We start from the raw sequence: 14,753 nt of genomic DNA, 5'->3' as shown, positions 1-14,753 counted from the left end.
CACACACACACACACACACACACACACACACACACACACACACACACACACACACACACACACACACACACACACACACACACACACACACACACACACACACACACACACACACACACACACACACACACACACACGCACACACACACACACACACACACACACACACACACACACACACACTTTGATGGGAATGACAACGTCGTGTGGGTAACTGTGATATCGTCATATGCTACGCGTTCCTACTGCCATTGTGTATATCCTATTGTATATAATCTTGATATAATCTTTCATAACCAGCTAACAGCGACGCCAGCGCTCAATGCGGCTCCAACCCTCCACACGCCATCAGTCCACTACAACCCCACCGCTACATCTACGTTGAAAGCTCACACTATTACCTGCTGGTATAGATGTATATATTCCTCGTCGCGGATGCCACCTTCGAATGTCATCATTATCATCTGCGGCGTGTCGGAGAGTTGCAGACTTCCGGGGATGGATGCGTCGTTACCACAGCGACAATCCGGCAGCTGACACTGATCAGGGTCGCAGGGGGGCGCTGCTGTCGCGTCTATCATGAACGCGTGCGTGATAAATACCAGGAATCGAGGATAAACAGCTAAAATCCTGCGTCTGCCTTCTAATGCGTCGCATTTAGCTTTTTGGTGCATTTTAACCTGAATGAAGGGGGGAACAAAATGGTTGTCGTCTCAGGCAGACCAGGGATTATGCATCTAACGTACACGACCTACTCCCGAATATAGCCATTATGTACAACCGACGAGTGTATCATTGTGTGCTCTGCTCTATATGTATACATATAGGATTTTGTTAGCCAATCGTTTCTGCAATTAGGTGTGCGATGCCTGAGTGGAACTGTTAGGAACGGGGACACTGGACACTGGTCAGTATTTATGTAATTAACGCGGTCTTCAAATGACCCGTAGGCGTGACTAGATCGCAGTGGAATGTTCTAATAATGTAACCCGGTGGCATCTACTATGATAATTATCGTGAAAAACTGTTTCGTGAAATACAAACTTACGTTTCATGAATTTAAATACATTCGAAAATTTGATTTTGTGATCAATGTTATCGTGGAAATCAGATTGTTTTCTTATCCTTATAATAAAAAGGCGATTCTATCGTAGAAAACATTTCCTAATAGCTCTTCCTATTTTGTTGTTTATTATGGTCATCAAGACAGCAGGTTTAATAACTTGCTAATCTCCCTCAGGTCGAGGTACCTGAGGTTTAGAGCGCGTTTATGTATCTGTACATTTAGGTAATCTGCGCGACCTACCTGTAGGTAGGCCAACCTGGTTAGCCTACCTGTGCATACCTAAATATAGAAACTATAACTACATACATAAACTAAACGTTAGCCCGCGTAATACACACATGGTACATTTATGCGCATAGTAATTAACACACGTACACTAACACATGGTGAATAAGTAAACATTGGTATGCACATGGCAATTAACACACTTACATTAACACATGGTGCGTAGAAGGTGGAGGTGAGGGTAAGGAGGGTAGATGATGTGCGAGTAGCTATTTTAACTATTTTTCTCACCGGTCCGTTAATTTATATTAGTGCATACCAGCCTGTTCTGCTAGCATCTATGACAAATACGACATACGCATATACGCTCTCCTATGACACTATTTGTCATGGGAAGATTCTTCCTATGACAAATACGACATACGCATATACGCTCTCCTATGACACTATTTGTCATAGGAAGATTCTTCCTATGACAAATTCTGTTGTATGTGTTGTGCGCATCATGGGAGTTTAGGAGCGCTGTTATGAACGCAAGCAGTGAATTTCAGCTGTAAAGCGGAACGAAGTTGACTCGCTAATATTTGTTATAGGAAGAATCTCCCTATGACAAATAGTGCCATAGGAGAGCGTATATGCGTATGTCGTATTTGTCATAAATGCTAGCAGAACATGTTATGCCTACCGTTAGAGTGGTTGCGGGAGATGTGGCCACACTCGTCATTGCGCGCCACGTCCGGTGTTTCACAGCGACCGACGCGAGGTCCGATGGGAGTCCAGATAGTTCCCGCAGGACATGTACGTTTCACTGGCCATCCATGCACACACTGCGCGAATAATTACCAGTCATGTTTGAGCTAATAATGAGAGAGAGAGAGCGCGAGAGAGAGAGAGATACGAGAGAAGGAGAGAGCGATCGAGAGCGAGAGAGAGAAAGAGAAGGGGAGAGAGAGAGACAGAGAACGAGAAAGAGATAGAGAAAAAGCGAGAGAGCGAGAGAGAGGGGGCGCGAGAAAGAGAGAGAGAGAGAGAGGGAGAGAGAGAGCGCGCGAGAGAGAGAGTGAGAGGAAGAGAGAGAGAGAGAGTGAGAGGAAGAGTGAGAGTACAAAAACATAGTTAACTACGATAATAATTAAAGTGTATATTCTCCGGGGTTATATTTTGGTTGTGGGTTCTATTAGAATCGGGCAGAAATAATATTGTTAGTGAAAACTTTGCGTGCGTGTAAGTGTGGTAACTGGAACCAGACAAGCAAACATATATGATCTTGATATGATTCATGGCTAATAGTAGTTTTAGTTCACACCGTTATCGTACTTACACACGAATTCGACCATATAGCGAGTGAAGTGAAACGAATCTAATAGAGGCTATAGTAATATCACACCCGGCTACGTGTGTCCGTTACTCATCATGGTCTAAACGCATCCAAGCTGTCTATAGCATTAGGTGCGAATCAACATACACTTGAACCAGATATCGGGTATAAGCTTTACAAATAATATACAATGCAAAAGTATTACAATCGCTAGTTATACGCGCCTGCCTCTCCTTTCAGTATAGACACGTGGAGAGGTAAATGAACCAATCGTCACGTTTTTTACCCGTACTAAGCTGTGTGCTCACGGCCTGGATGCAGCTTTGTGTGTGTGCGTGTGTGTACACATGAACTAGAGCGACCAAGGTATTGAAAAAATGCACCGCGTCAGTCCAAGGTTGTCGGTGTCTTGGTATCCCGTCAGCGATCACGCAGGTACAAATAAAGATGACGAGATGTCATGTAAAGCTTGCGCGAGAGAAAGCGCCCTTTATTTTCGACAGAAACCGCACCACACTCGTCTCTCCATTTTGAGGTTTCATCAACAAAAGCATATTTATCGGAAAAGAAATATGTAGTAATCTAGGAAATAGTTTCATTCCGAATCCGTGTGAGCATGAGGATATTTATTATATACACGTAGAGAATGTTATTGTAAAATGTTTTTATGATGTCACTTGCACTGCAGTTGCAACTAAAGAGAGAGAAAAAAAGCTGAATGACCAACGGCCAATGACGCTGAATGACCTAATCTTATACATATGCGGCGACCAACGGCTACGAGTTCTATCACGTACAAGGGTTTACGATTCGAGACTGTAAAAATTTCATCTATAATCTAACGTAGAAACGAATACTATTACAAATATTGGTGCAATTTCTATCGGATGATATATTTCGCACAGAACAAGACGAACAAACTATAGGACTCTTTTCAGATAATCAACGTGAAAACTTTTCACTGTTTACTATATAAAGAAACTCATCTGAACTCTCACTTCTGAACCAGCAATATTCGCAGAGGATATACTATATACCTGATATTAGACTATATTCTTACCTGATATTAGACTATATTCTTACCTGATATTAGACTATATTCTTACCTGATATTAGACTATATTCTTACCTGATATTAGACTATATTCTTACCTGATAGTAGACAGAACAGTTGTCCGGATCAGCGGCGAACGATGCATTGCCAGCGTTCGGGTCGCACGCTTCCTCTGCTGATAGCGGCACCCAATCTATGCCGGCTCTCTTCTCTCGCTTTCCCGAAACTGAAATTGGCACTACTATGACGATTCCATGTTGTGCACTTATATAGTGTGCCATTGTAGACGTATCGACGTCCCCCGGTATACAATAAAACTTTTAGTTTATAAAATAAATCCTGAAAATGGGATGCTTTCTCCAGAATGTAAACGCACACGGTCTATTAAACGCGATGTTAAATAATAGGGAGTGTAGTTTTGACGTTATGTAACACCTGGTTGCAGTGATAACGCGAACAGATTGTTAACAGGTGAATGTCGACCAAGATTTACGTAAACTTCGCACACTGCTGTCTCATCCGCTGAAAATATCGCAAAGCTTTGCCAGCTTCCTATCCTATGTCGATAATGTTGTCCAGCGCATTCGCAACTAGAATGCGAAGCACGGAAGACTTCAAAAACTATTCGCTATATATTTTTTTGCAACACAGAAATTTTCTCACCTGCACTGAGGTAGAATAACAAACACACGCACACCGTGACGATTCTCTTATCCAGTGGAAAGCGAGAGCGGTTCATGGCGGCTCGGCTTACTGTTATCACTCCAGTTCTACTCATAGAATGTGCATCCATGATTGTTCTCACATTTATATATACGCGTGTGCAGTCACAGGACCGCGAAACCTACATACGTAGGCAATTGCCTTGTTCAGGGCTTGCCCTACGATTTGTCTACCTATTGTGGGCGTATTCCTGCCTATTCGAGCCACCGTCTCAATTCCGCTCTCATTTGCGTAGTAAAAATAGATCCCTTCCACACACTTTCAATCAAATTTCGTCTATTTGTACGCGAAATAAGCTAATCCTTTATGCAGACGAGCCGTCTATGGGCATAATTACGCGTATCTCTCACGGTCCACTTGCAGCCTCTTTACGCTGGTTGGATCCGCACTGTGGCGGCTGCGTTTTGGCGCAGCGGTCGCCTCAACTTTCGCTTTTCTTCTGACATTGTCCCATTGTGACGTCGCCGCAGCGTGCCGCTATGCCATGCTTTTTATTTCCGCGCATTCTTTTGATGTGTTCGGCGGATCTGCCATCCGCGACGATGGATGCTAGATGCGAAATGATAGGTTTTGGCGATAATGGATCATTTTACGAATAACGAGATTACCATCTGTAGATCACAATGAAACTACTAACTTTGTAAATTGTAACACAGTTAAGTATGCAGACCTTGGCATAAAGCCGCTGTAGTGTTTCCGTGAAAGGTTTTGGCCACCGCCGTGTAAGCAGCAGAGAACGGGATTTGGGGAATTAGTAACGGCAAAGAAAATGTTTTGCCAGCGTTTGTTTGAATATACATGCTTTCATCCATGCGTGACAAATCTGATTGATGCACTACTTTTCTGGTTAGGAAAAACAATTTACTCCTTTATTTCAATATTTGCAAAAGGTAATGTTATGTTCTTGACCAGTATTCTAGTACTGTCAGTGTGTGTGTGTGTGTGTGTGTGTGTGTGTGTGTGTGTGTGCATTTGTTCAATACCCCGGCCACCAAGAAATGGTTGGCGGCATCAACAATCTGGATTCTGGGCGAATTTATGCGCATATTTACTAATAAAATCTATTAAAAGTAACGAAATTGCTCAACAAAATTAGCGCTGTTAAAACGCTTTGAATGATTCACACCTGCTGTAATAAATAGTTGTATTAGAGGAATTATTTTATTTATATTATACGGGTGATTTAGGTGAAATCCCTGATTATTGTTTTGATTATCGATGAAGTGATCGATGGAACCAAACGTATTTAAAATTCACTTGTCTAGCTCGCTTACAAAAATTTATGTAAAGATGATATAGATAAAAATATTATCCAAGCTGAGAAGATGCTAAACTTTATAATTCGTTATTTCTTTATAAAATAAAGACCACGCACAATACTTTTATCATATATTCAAAATACGCCTCTATAACTTGCTCGGATCTGACAACCTGACCATACCCATCCGCCACGCACCAGTAAGCTATCATTAACGCTTCCGCCAAGGAGAGAGGCAGCGGTGTGCATCACAAATTGCTTAAGATTGCGCGCACACGCTGGAAGACAGCCTTCGATGACAGACAGGTGCCAGAGAAACCGTTGTGGGTTTTGACAGCGACGCGAGCACCGCAGCCGTTATTCACCCGTTGTTCACCCTGTTCTCTGCTCGAATCAATTGCCGCGCCGTTCCCGTCACTTGCGTCCGTCGTCCTGTCCGAGGTCGTCAGGGAGGGTCATAAAACATGACGACGAGCTAGCAGCGTCTACCGGCTCTAATGACGGCAGTGAAGCGTCCCCACGCGCGACAATACTCACGGGAACACGTGTCAATCGTCCCCTCCTCCCACGCCCGCCGCACGACCCTGACACAGAATACGGCACCCGTCCGTCCCACTCAGTGTTTCTCCCGTATAACCGTGGCACAGGACGTTAAAATCATCGTAAACTACCTGATGATGGTCGCTGGTGAAAGTGTTGAGCTGCTCGTAAAAAAATACCCGATGCGCGCCAATAGTAGATGTATGTAGACTAGTGAAACGAGGATTCGCTGCGTGCGTGCGTGCGTGCGTGCGTGCGTGCGTGCGTTCGTGAGTGTGTGTATCTGCAATTGATCGATCGTTCTACATCGTATTAGCTCATACGTTAAACCACTGCTTTCAACCTTACTATGATCTCAATTCAACAGTGGGTGCTACGTAGCAAGAAACCGTTTCAAACCTATCATACACGCACACACACAAAAATACCAAGAGCAGATCAATGTTGATGAGTTTTCTTAGATACATCATTCAACTACTTACACCACGTAAAATTATATTATAAAATCCATTTGAAGCAAGTTTCACACGAAAAAGTACTGCCTATAGGCTAATAAACTAGCATATTGTAACGCAATGCTGACATGTAATCAAGACCAAGTCTTCTAAACTCTCACATACTAAATTTCCTAATCCACACACATCGAGGACTTTCTGCTGGACTCAATAAGAACTATTTAGTATTTACCATCAATAACAACACAGAGCCTGATCCGTAATACGCAATTCTACAGCAGCACTATAACAAGCAGCATGGTAGGAAGGAAGGGAGAGGGAAGAATGCGGGAGGGAATGTGTGAACGGTGATAGCGTGATGGAGATGGTAGGAGGTCGATGAAGGGCAGTAAAGGTATGTATATATAGTATAGGCAAAGAGAATGAACGTGGTAAAGGTATGTAGAAATTAATTACTGAGAATAACACGTGTGAGCTTACACAAGTAATATCTGGTATCTACAGCGATATTGTCGATAGTTGCCTGTTTTAGAAAAAAACATAAATCAAGCAACATATATAACGTGTCAACAGTTCCATCAAAATTAAATATAGCCACCAATGCTATGAAAGTATACAGCATACCGTACTTGCAATTTTACTTCATCTCCTACTTCCAGAAGTAAATAATATCACAATTTGTGATTATTTGCTCCTGCTACTTCATATATTACTGTAACAACGTAACAATTGTGGCAACATATCACGCATTTCACAGTCTCACAAACAATAAAATCCAACGAATCACTACACAGAGCACGTAAACTAAATAACGCCTTGAAAAATGTCAGCACATCACAAAACCTAGTCGTTTCTCACTGTACGAGGTTTTGCCAGAGACAAATACACATTTTTATAACCACAACATCAGGCGACATTAAATCACAGACATAAATATACTAAAAGCATACATTTATCTGGGATCAAACAGATACAGATTATGTAGTAGAAAACGTGTTACCCAGGTAATTTTGAAAAAGCAACTAAACCATACCAATGGCACTAATTTGTAATCTAGTTAAGTTATAATAATATTTATAACAATTTGTTTATTCTAATAACTTTAGATATATTTACAATACTGCAGCATTCGGAGCATTCAGTAAAACCAGACAGAAAACAGTATTTATAGCATCTGGTCTAACAGGAAATATGCCTCATGATATATAGCCACCAGTGCAACCACGCAGAACACGGTATTCCTCTATTATGACTGAAACAGTAAGGACTGTAGAAGCCCAAACACACGTATCTTTGGGGGGGTCATGTGGCTTGCCGCCGACAGCACTAATGTCTAACCCTACACTTCACCCAATTACTCTTCATAGTTTAGGCTGAAAAGGTCATACATGAAACAGATATCATAACATAATGTCCATACAGCTACACTCCCACACACGCCCACACAAGCATGCACATACACACACACACACACGCACGCACGCACGCACGCACGCACACACACGCACACCCACGTGCACCCATGCACACCACACATGCATGCCCACTACCAGTATGGATTACTTAATTAATGCTATTTCGTGGGCAATACTAGTCAAGCAGATATTCTATGGGATATCACCACGCTACCAGTCTATGCATGCTCCCATCCCAAACATATCTCATTGATTAGAGTGGGGGAAATATTCGGCAGGGACGCAGGGCTACTACACACATAGCTTCAGGTGTATGGCAGAGAAAAGTTTAAAGCAGTAAAATTCAGAGCCATGACTCATTTTTAGCATAAGTGAATACAATAAATGTAGAGGTGGAAATCAACTCCATTGAATGAGAAAGCAGATGACAACTACACTTGCAGCAAATACACTTGTGATCAATGATCATGGGCTGTTCCAATATCCCTTGTCTATGTCTCTTCTGGTACACTGCGCTGAATATTCTTGTTCACCTAAGTTAGTATTTAAACACATTATCGTGTGATTTCTAAGCAAAGACATCTTAGTTCCGCCAGAAATATTGGCTAGCCAAGACAGTTCTCTATAGACATTACGTTCCCCTTCTACGTTGGATTCTTTCAATAGCTTCTAGCTTACACCACTCACCACATCATAACCGATTCCAAACCTCCATCTAACCTCAACTATATAATGATTTGTCACAGTAAACATATTTTGACAGGTCACGCCTGAAGAGCGATCAACCCTGGGAGAAACTACCGCCTCAGGAAACTATCAAATAAAATTATAATTAAAATCTGTGTAATGCTGTGCAATTACACTGTTAACTGCTAAGAGACAAAATAGTTATGTTTTTTCCATCAGCTGTACAGTGAAATCCTGGAAGAAGTAATCAGATTCTCACTTCATCATAAATATAAGTCATAGCCATACATCAACTACGTGAAACAGCCGAGGGAATGAAAGACAGTGACAGCATCCGCTGAAGCTGGCCACAGTAACATCAACATGCACATGCAGCGCCATCTAGTGGAAATAAATGTCTCTTTCGTAAATTTTGTTCCAGTGGCAATTTCCTAAAAAGCAACATGTGCCAAATAAGAACGGCAAACACCTTCTATTCAGCCAGTTACTTCAGTAGAGTCTTAGAATGGAGAGTAAAATGTGATGAATGCTTACAGGGAAAATAAGATTACGTGTAAGGCGACCAAACTCAAGTCAAAGCAATGGATAATAGGACAATATTGTCCAGATAAATAGAAGTGAAGAGTTTTTAATAATACGTATAGACATGGCAACTGCACTGGTTTGTAAACGAACTATGAGCAGTGCATCAAGTAACAGTCATAACTCTTCGTGGATCAGATAGCTTAGATTTGGCCCCATCGACAAATGCATTCACCCTGAACAACCTGGCCTCGATCCCGACACGAATCCAATCTCGCTCCTCACACACTCACACTCGCTCCCCGTGTTCTCCTCTGGTTGTTCTCCTGCATGCAGGGCTGCTGTGATATTTCGATTGACGACACGTCTGCTGTCACAACATCGAGTGACAGACGCTAGCAGCATTTCTGTTTCGACTTCTTGCTCTTTCCTCCTGCTCCTAGCCGTAGAGCATCCTTGGATGGGTTTTGTGCAGCGTGAGCAAGTTGCTCCTTCTTCACACTCAGTACCAATCTCGTGATGGCATTGAACATCTGTCAGCAGGAGAAGAATACACGCGATCATCAATCGAACGAGTGAAAAACATACATTCACAGCAAATGATGCGAGTAATAGTGCATCACATGGATAAAGTGTTCTGTATCACGCACGCCACTTTGGAAGGGTGAACTTTATGTATACCGCAACACTGCGTTTGATAGGAACAAAAACAGACCACCGACAAAAACTGCAGTAAATGTCGTATACTTACATCTTCTACATTAATATTTTCCTTCGCACTAGATTCAAACAGTTGGATCCCCATCTGATCAGCAAACCTATTCGCATCTTCAGTCAAGACGACTTTATTGTGTGGGTCATCGCATTTGTTACCAACTGCCAAAAAATATAATAATTTATACCATATTATTTCCCATATTAACACTTACACAATATACTAGATCATTAAATAAATTTCTTTCAGGAATTACAATAATAAATACTATGACGTTGAAAGGGGTTAATAGTGGCCTGCTAAATACTTTACCCTCCATATGAAACTTTGATAAGGCACGTACCTAGCACCCGGCATACGTTGTCACAGTTCTGGTCTATCTCATGCAGCCACCGTTTCACATTCGCAAAAGAATCTCCACTGCAAACATCGTACACAACCACCACACCGTGAGTTCCTCTGTAGTACCTGAAACAAATGAGAAATCACTCACTGTAATGCCACCTCTATAACTCACCGGTCTGTCATATCACGAGTGACCACGGGTAGTGATAATTCAGGTATTACAGCACTAAGTCACTGCCAGCAGAGGAAAAAAGGACATCAATCAGAATAACGAATGAAGCGGACATACGTAGAAGTAATCGTGCGGAAACGTTCCTGGCCAGCAGTGTCCCAGATTTGAAGTTTCACCTTCTCGCCATCGATATCAACTGTGCGTATCTTAAAATCGACGCCTATCGTTGTGATGAAGTTGCCTAGAAATAAGAAAGCATTCGTAACAGAGCGTTAATGTTTTGTATTGCATTTTATTTTACATAATTAGGCATCTAATACGCTATACACAACCATCATGCTAACCTTTGCTGTTCTACAACAAGAGGAAATAAAATAATTTCACATACACAGGTTCGACCTTAGTAATCCAGCATCCTCGGGACCAGGCCCATGCTAGACCACTAAAAATTCCTAACCACTGAAGCTCAAGTGAATAACACCTAAAATAACAATAATGCTCGACTTCCGATATGCCATACTGAAGGGTAAATAATAGCCAGAAATAAGCACAGCCCACTGGGAGTGACGATCGCACATGAAGGTAGAATTTGCATCTGCTTACCTGTGAAAACGTCGTCTGAAAACCGTAGAAGTAGGCTGCTCTTTCCTACGCCTACAAGAGACATTAAAAAATTACACAGACATTACAATGTGAAGCCTCTAACATTTAGCTAAGTGACTTAAAAGTACACCGGTCCCTCATTATAATGATGTGATAACGATAATTGGGGTCTAAAGGTTCGGCCACGTAACATTCTGGGTCACATTATAGCAGGCTAAGTTTTAGTGAAGAAATAAAGAGAGAAAAGACGAAAAAGTCCAAGTGACGATCGCGTAATAATCATGCAACACCTCATTACAGTGGAGTGCGTTACTGAGCAGGATTCTACTGTACAAAATCCTGATATTCAATATGAAAGAAATTTAGATATAATCCAAGTAGTGACAATACGTAAAATGCACTTAGTATACAGGACTCCGACAATGGTTTCTGGACCAAGTTTATCTGGCGGTGGGCAAATTTGCACCTTAATTGGGGACCCTGCAAATGTACTTTCGCAAATGTGTGTAATTAATCTCGGTGCTACACTAGGATAGGGCTTGTAACTTGAACTTCAAGTTGAATTTGAATAGACAGATAGGGATCATACACAGTAGTCCGAGTAGAATTGGAATATGACTATGGCATGTACTAACACTAACAGTATCAAAACATATAAAACGCTTAGGTTAGATAGATGTTTGGATAGAGTGTTACAGGAGACACAAACCCACTATGTACTACATGTATTACTTAGTAATGTAGTATTACTAAGTCCACTATAAAATTCATGATCTTGCATAGCTCCAAGAAACGGTTTTTGATAGGGTTAGAAGACCGTTTCAAATGCTTGCTCATAAAAACTTATAGTTGGCTCGGTATCCAAACATCGCCACAGCTAGCATCACATGTAATAGCTCAAACGAATCTATAAACCTCTGGCTTGCTCGCGGTAACTGGGCGCTACTTATTTATCGAGTTATGCCGTATTTTCTGAGATGAATTGGATGAAAACAACCAGACAGCCGCCATGTCCGCCATGTTCGGTGCAACTAAAATCGGCAATGGACCTGGTTTTCAATGTTTTAATATTTATATATATACGAGTATATTATGCTTATTTATGCTCGCGCCAACGCGAGTTGCAACGCTATGGTATGTTATGTTGTTTCGGATTTTCCGCGTTCCAATCGAAACGCATGCGCAGTGGAAACATGGCGGTTGGCGGTTAAAGTGAAATTTAGGTTCGGCGCTTGAAATTTACACTGTGCACAGCGAACTGAGGTATTATTAGTTTGAATAACAACGCTGGAATACTATAAGGTGAAGGTTATACTTGATACGAAACAAGGCAGAAATGCTTAGATTAATATTTTATTTGAGATATACGCCTCCTACGAAATTTACTAAAGCCTAGGACACACTAGCGATTCTGTACGCTGCCCGGCAGCGTATATGTTCGCTCACGATTTTAGAACGCCGTAAGCCTAGGACACACTAGCGATTCTGTACGCTGCCCGGCAGCGTATATGTTCGCTCACGATTTTAGAACGCCGTACGAGTTGCGCGTACAGCTGGACACACTGTACGGTGTCCAACCACTCCCACGGCTTTCCTAGCTTTCGTTGCTACACTTGATTGGCTGCTAAAAACAATTGCGTTCGAACACGATGATTCATTGTTGGGCGCGCTGGCGCTAGCTGGTGCAAGCGCATGCAAGCGCATGCGCTGTACGCAAGCGATGGAAAACCGCGCGTAAATATTCAACATGTTGAATGCGAGCGATCAGCCGGGCGTATGCGATCGCGAGCGAAATACGCAGCCGTGAGACCGGACACACCGCGCGGACCCGGCACCGTATTTATCGATCGCAAGCGGCCAGCGTAGAAAATCGCGCAGTGTGTCTTAGGCTTTAGTGATACTAATATTCCCATTATATTATTAATGTATATTGTAATGCGTGAATAAACATTTTTGAATTGAATTGAATTGAATTGATATACGTAATTGTTCGGCAGTTTTTGTAGAAGTACAAGATTATCCAATGGATGGATGTCAAGCTGTGTATATTGACGTTAGTCACACAGCCTGGCCGGGCTAGATCGTAGCATTAGGCCTATTCTTGCATTGAAATACTTGCTAAGTAAATTTGTAATTTAGTTGGTAAGATCATATGCATGCAAAAATTCTACGTTTGGAAACCTGACGAACACACATACCACTATCGCCTATAATTAATAATTTAAACAAATGATCGTATTCTCTGGCCATATCTTTAGTGACTTAGTGGCCTAAAATGAACTTTCATCACCAAATCATCAAAACAGGAAACGCCTGCACCACTGCCCTCCGTGTTACAGAAAGGAAGTTAATAAAGTTACTACACGCGGTTTCGTTGGCTGCCTAGGCACGCCATTTGTAACGTGCAATATGATTGGGCGCATAGGGGCAATGAGAAGAATATGTCTGTACATGTATGATTACTGTTTAGATTTTACTTTTACTAGTTTTAATAATTCAAATGTATGCAGTATAAAATTATATGTTAATATGAACGTTATACGCAGATCGCTTTGTAAATCCCGCCAGATAAAAGTGCATTATCTACTTCAAAGATTGTACTGCACAGATGACTTAGAAGGGTTAGTAGCACAGTAGGCCTACACCATTGCCATTGGCATTGCCAAGAATCTTGGCAATGCAACCAATGCAACTGCAAGGTGACCGTGAATTTGAAGTGATGAACTAATGAAATGTTGTATTCATGTACTTAATCTGGAGTTATAATGTTTCATTTGTTGTTAATATTTGTTAACACAACAAGGCATTTTACAGAGGTGTTCCGCTATCCTTTTGGAGCTTTGAGCCAGCAGAACCAGCACAAAACCAGCCTGTCATCATCATGCATGGTTTGTTTGGAAGCAATCACAATTGGACTGCAATTAGCAAGAAAGTAGCTCGTGCCACGAGTAGACGGGTAATTAAAACCAATGGGTATCGAAATTATTATATCTCTACTACTAATACTATAGTGCAAATATAATCATAGCATTGCTTGATTGTATGCTGTTAATGTTGCTGAAGGGGTCGTTGTCGTATCACTATCAGGTACTACAGATATGTACCCTAGGTACGTATATGTATACAAAAGTGTACCAGACCTGTATCTTCTCAGCATATATGTAGTACCCTGTGTTTACATAAACGTACCTGCCCCTGAGATAGAGATCGAATGAAGACGGTCATGGAGGAGGAGTAGGGGGCAGGAGGAGGAGAGAAGGTGATGGAGTAGGGGGAGGAGGAGGAGGAGGAGGGGAAGGAGGAGGAGGGGAAAGAGGAGGAGCGGAGAAGGTGATGGAGATCGAATGAAGAAGGTCATGGAGGAGGAGTAGGGGCAGGAGGAGGAGGGGAGAAGGTGATGGAGTAGGGGGAGGAGGAGGAGGGGAGAAGGTGATGGAGATTGAATGAAGACGGTCATGGAGGAGGAGTAGGGAGCAGGAGGAGGAGGAGGAGGGGAGAAGGTGATGGAGTAGTTGGAGGAGGAGGAAGAGGATGAGCGGAGAAGGTGATGGAGATCGAATGAAGGTCATGGAGGAGGAGGAGGAGGAGAAGAGAAGGTGATGGAGTAGGGGGAGGAGGAGGAGGGGAGAAGGTGATGGAGTAGGGGGAGGAGGAG

The 14,753-nt window shown here is 42.2% G+C and overlaps 2 protein-coding genes across 4 annotated transcripts in view; one reads left to right on the top strand and one right to left on the bottom strand.

Annotated features, from left to right (window-relative positions):
• Positions 1–6,622: 6,622 nt before the first annotated feature.
• LOC106805375 (ras-related protein Rab-35-like) overlaps positions 6,623–14,753 on the bottom strand; it is a 28,277-nt gene continuing 20,146 nt past the window's right edge. Inside the window, exons 3-8 of the mRNA XM_014806938.1 lie at positions 13,297–13,424; positions 11,099–11,149; positions 10,613–10,736; positions 10,322–10,446; positions 10,015–10,139; positions 6,623–9,796 (exon numbers count right to left, since the gene is read on the bottom strand). Coding sequence (XP_014662424.1) covers positions 9,659–9,796; positions 10,015–10,139; positions 10,322–10,446; positions 10,613–10,736; positions 11,099–11,149; positions 13,297–13,348 — 615 coding nt within the window. The 5' untranslated portion in view covers positions 13,349–13,424 and the 3' untranslated portion in view covers positions 6,623–9,658. The remainder of the gene's footprint in view (positions 9,797–10,014; positions 10,140–10,321; positions 10,447–10,612; positions 10,737–11,098; positions 11,150–13,296; positions 13,425–14,753) is intronic.
• Positions 13,539–14,753, top strand: part of LOC106805373 (alpha/beta hydrolase domain-containing protein 11-like) — an 11,509-nt gene continuing 10,294 nt past the window's right edge. For 2 of the 3 annotated variants that reach the window (XM_014806935.1, XM_014806936.1), the window contains exons 1-2: positions 13,539–13,719; positions 13,913–14,054. In XM_014806935.1, coding sequence (XP_014662421.1) covers positions 13,550–13,719; positions 13,913–14,054 — 312 coding nt within the window. In that variant the 5' untranslated portion in view covers positions 13,539–13,549. Of the gene's footprint in view, positions 13,720–13,912; positions 14,072–14,753 lie in introns of those variants that run through there. The other variant, XM_014806937.1, reaches the window with a different exon arrangement.

This window comes from Priapulus caudatus, unplaced genomic scaffold, assembly GCF_000485595.1.
Source record: "Priapulus caudatus unplaced genomic scaffold, Priapulus_caudatus-5.0.1 Scaffold111, whole genome shotgun sequence".
NCBI classification, from domain to species: Eukaryota; Metazoa; Priapulida; class Priapulimorpha; order Priapulimorphida; family Priapulidae; genus Priapulus; species Priapulus caudatus.
Note: the sequence above shows the minus strand (reverse complement) of the source record. Positions and strands in the feature narration are given on the sequence as shown.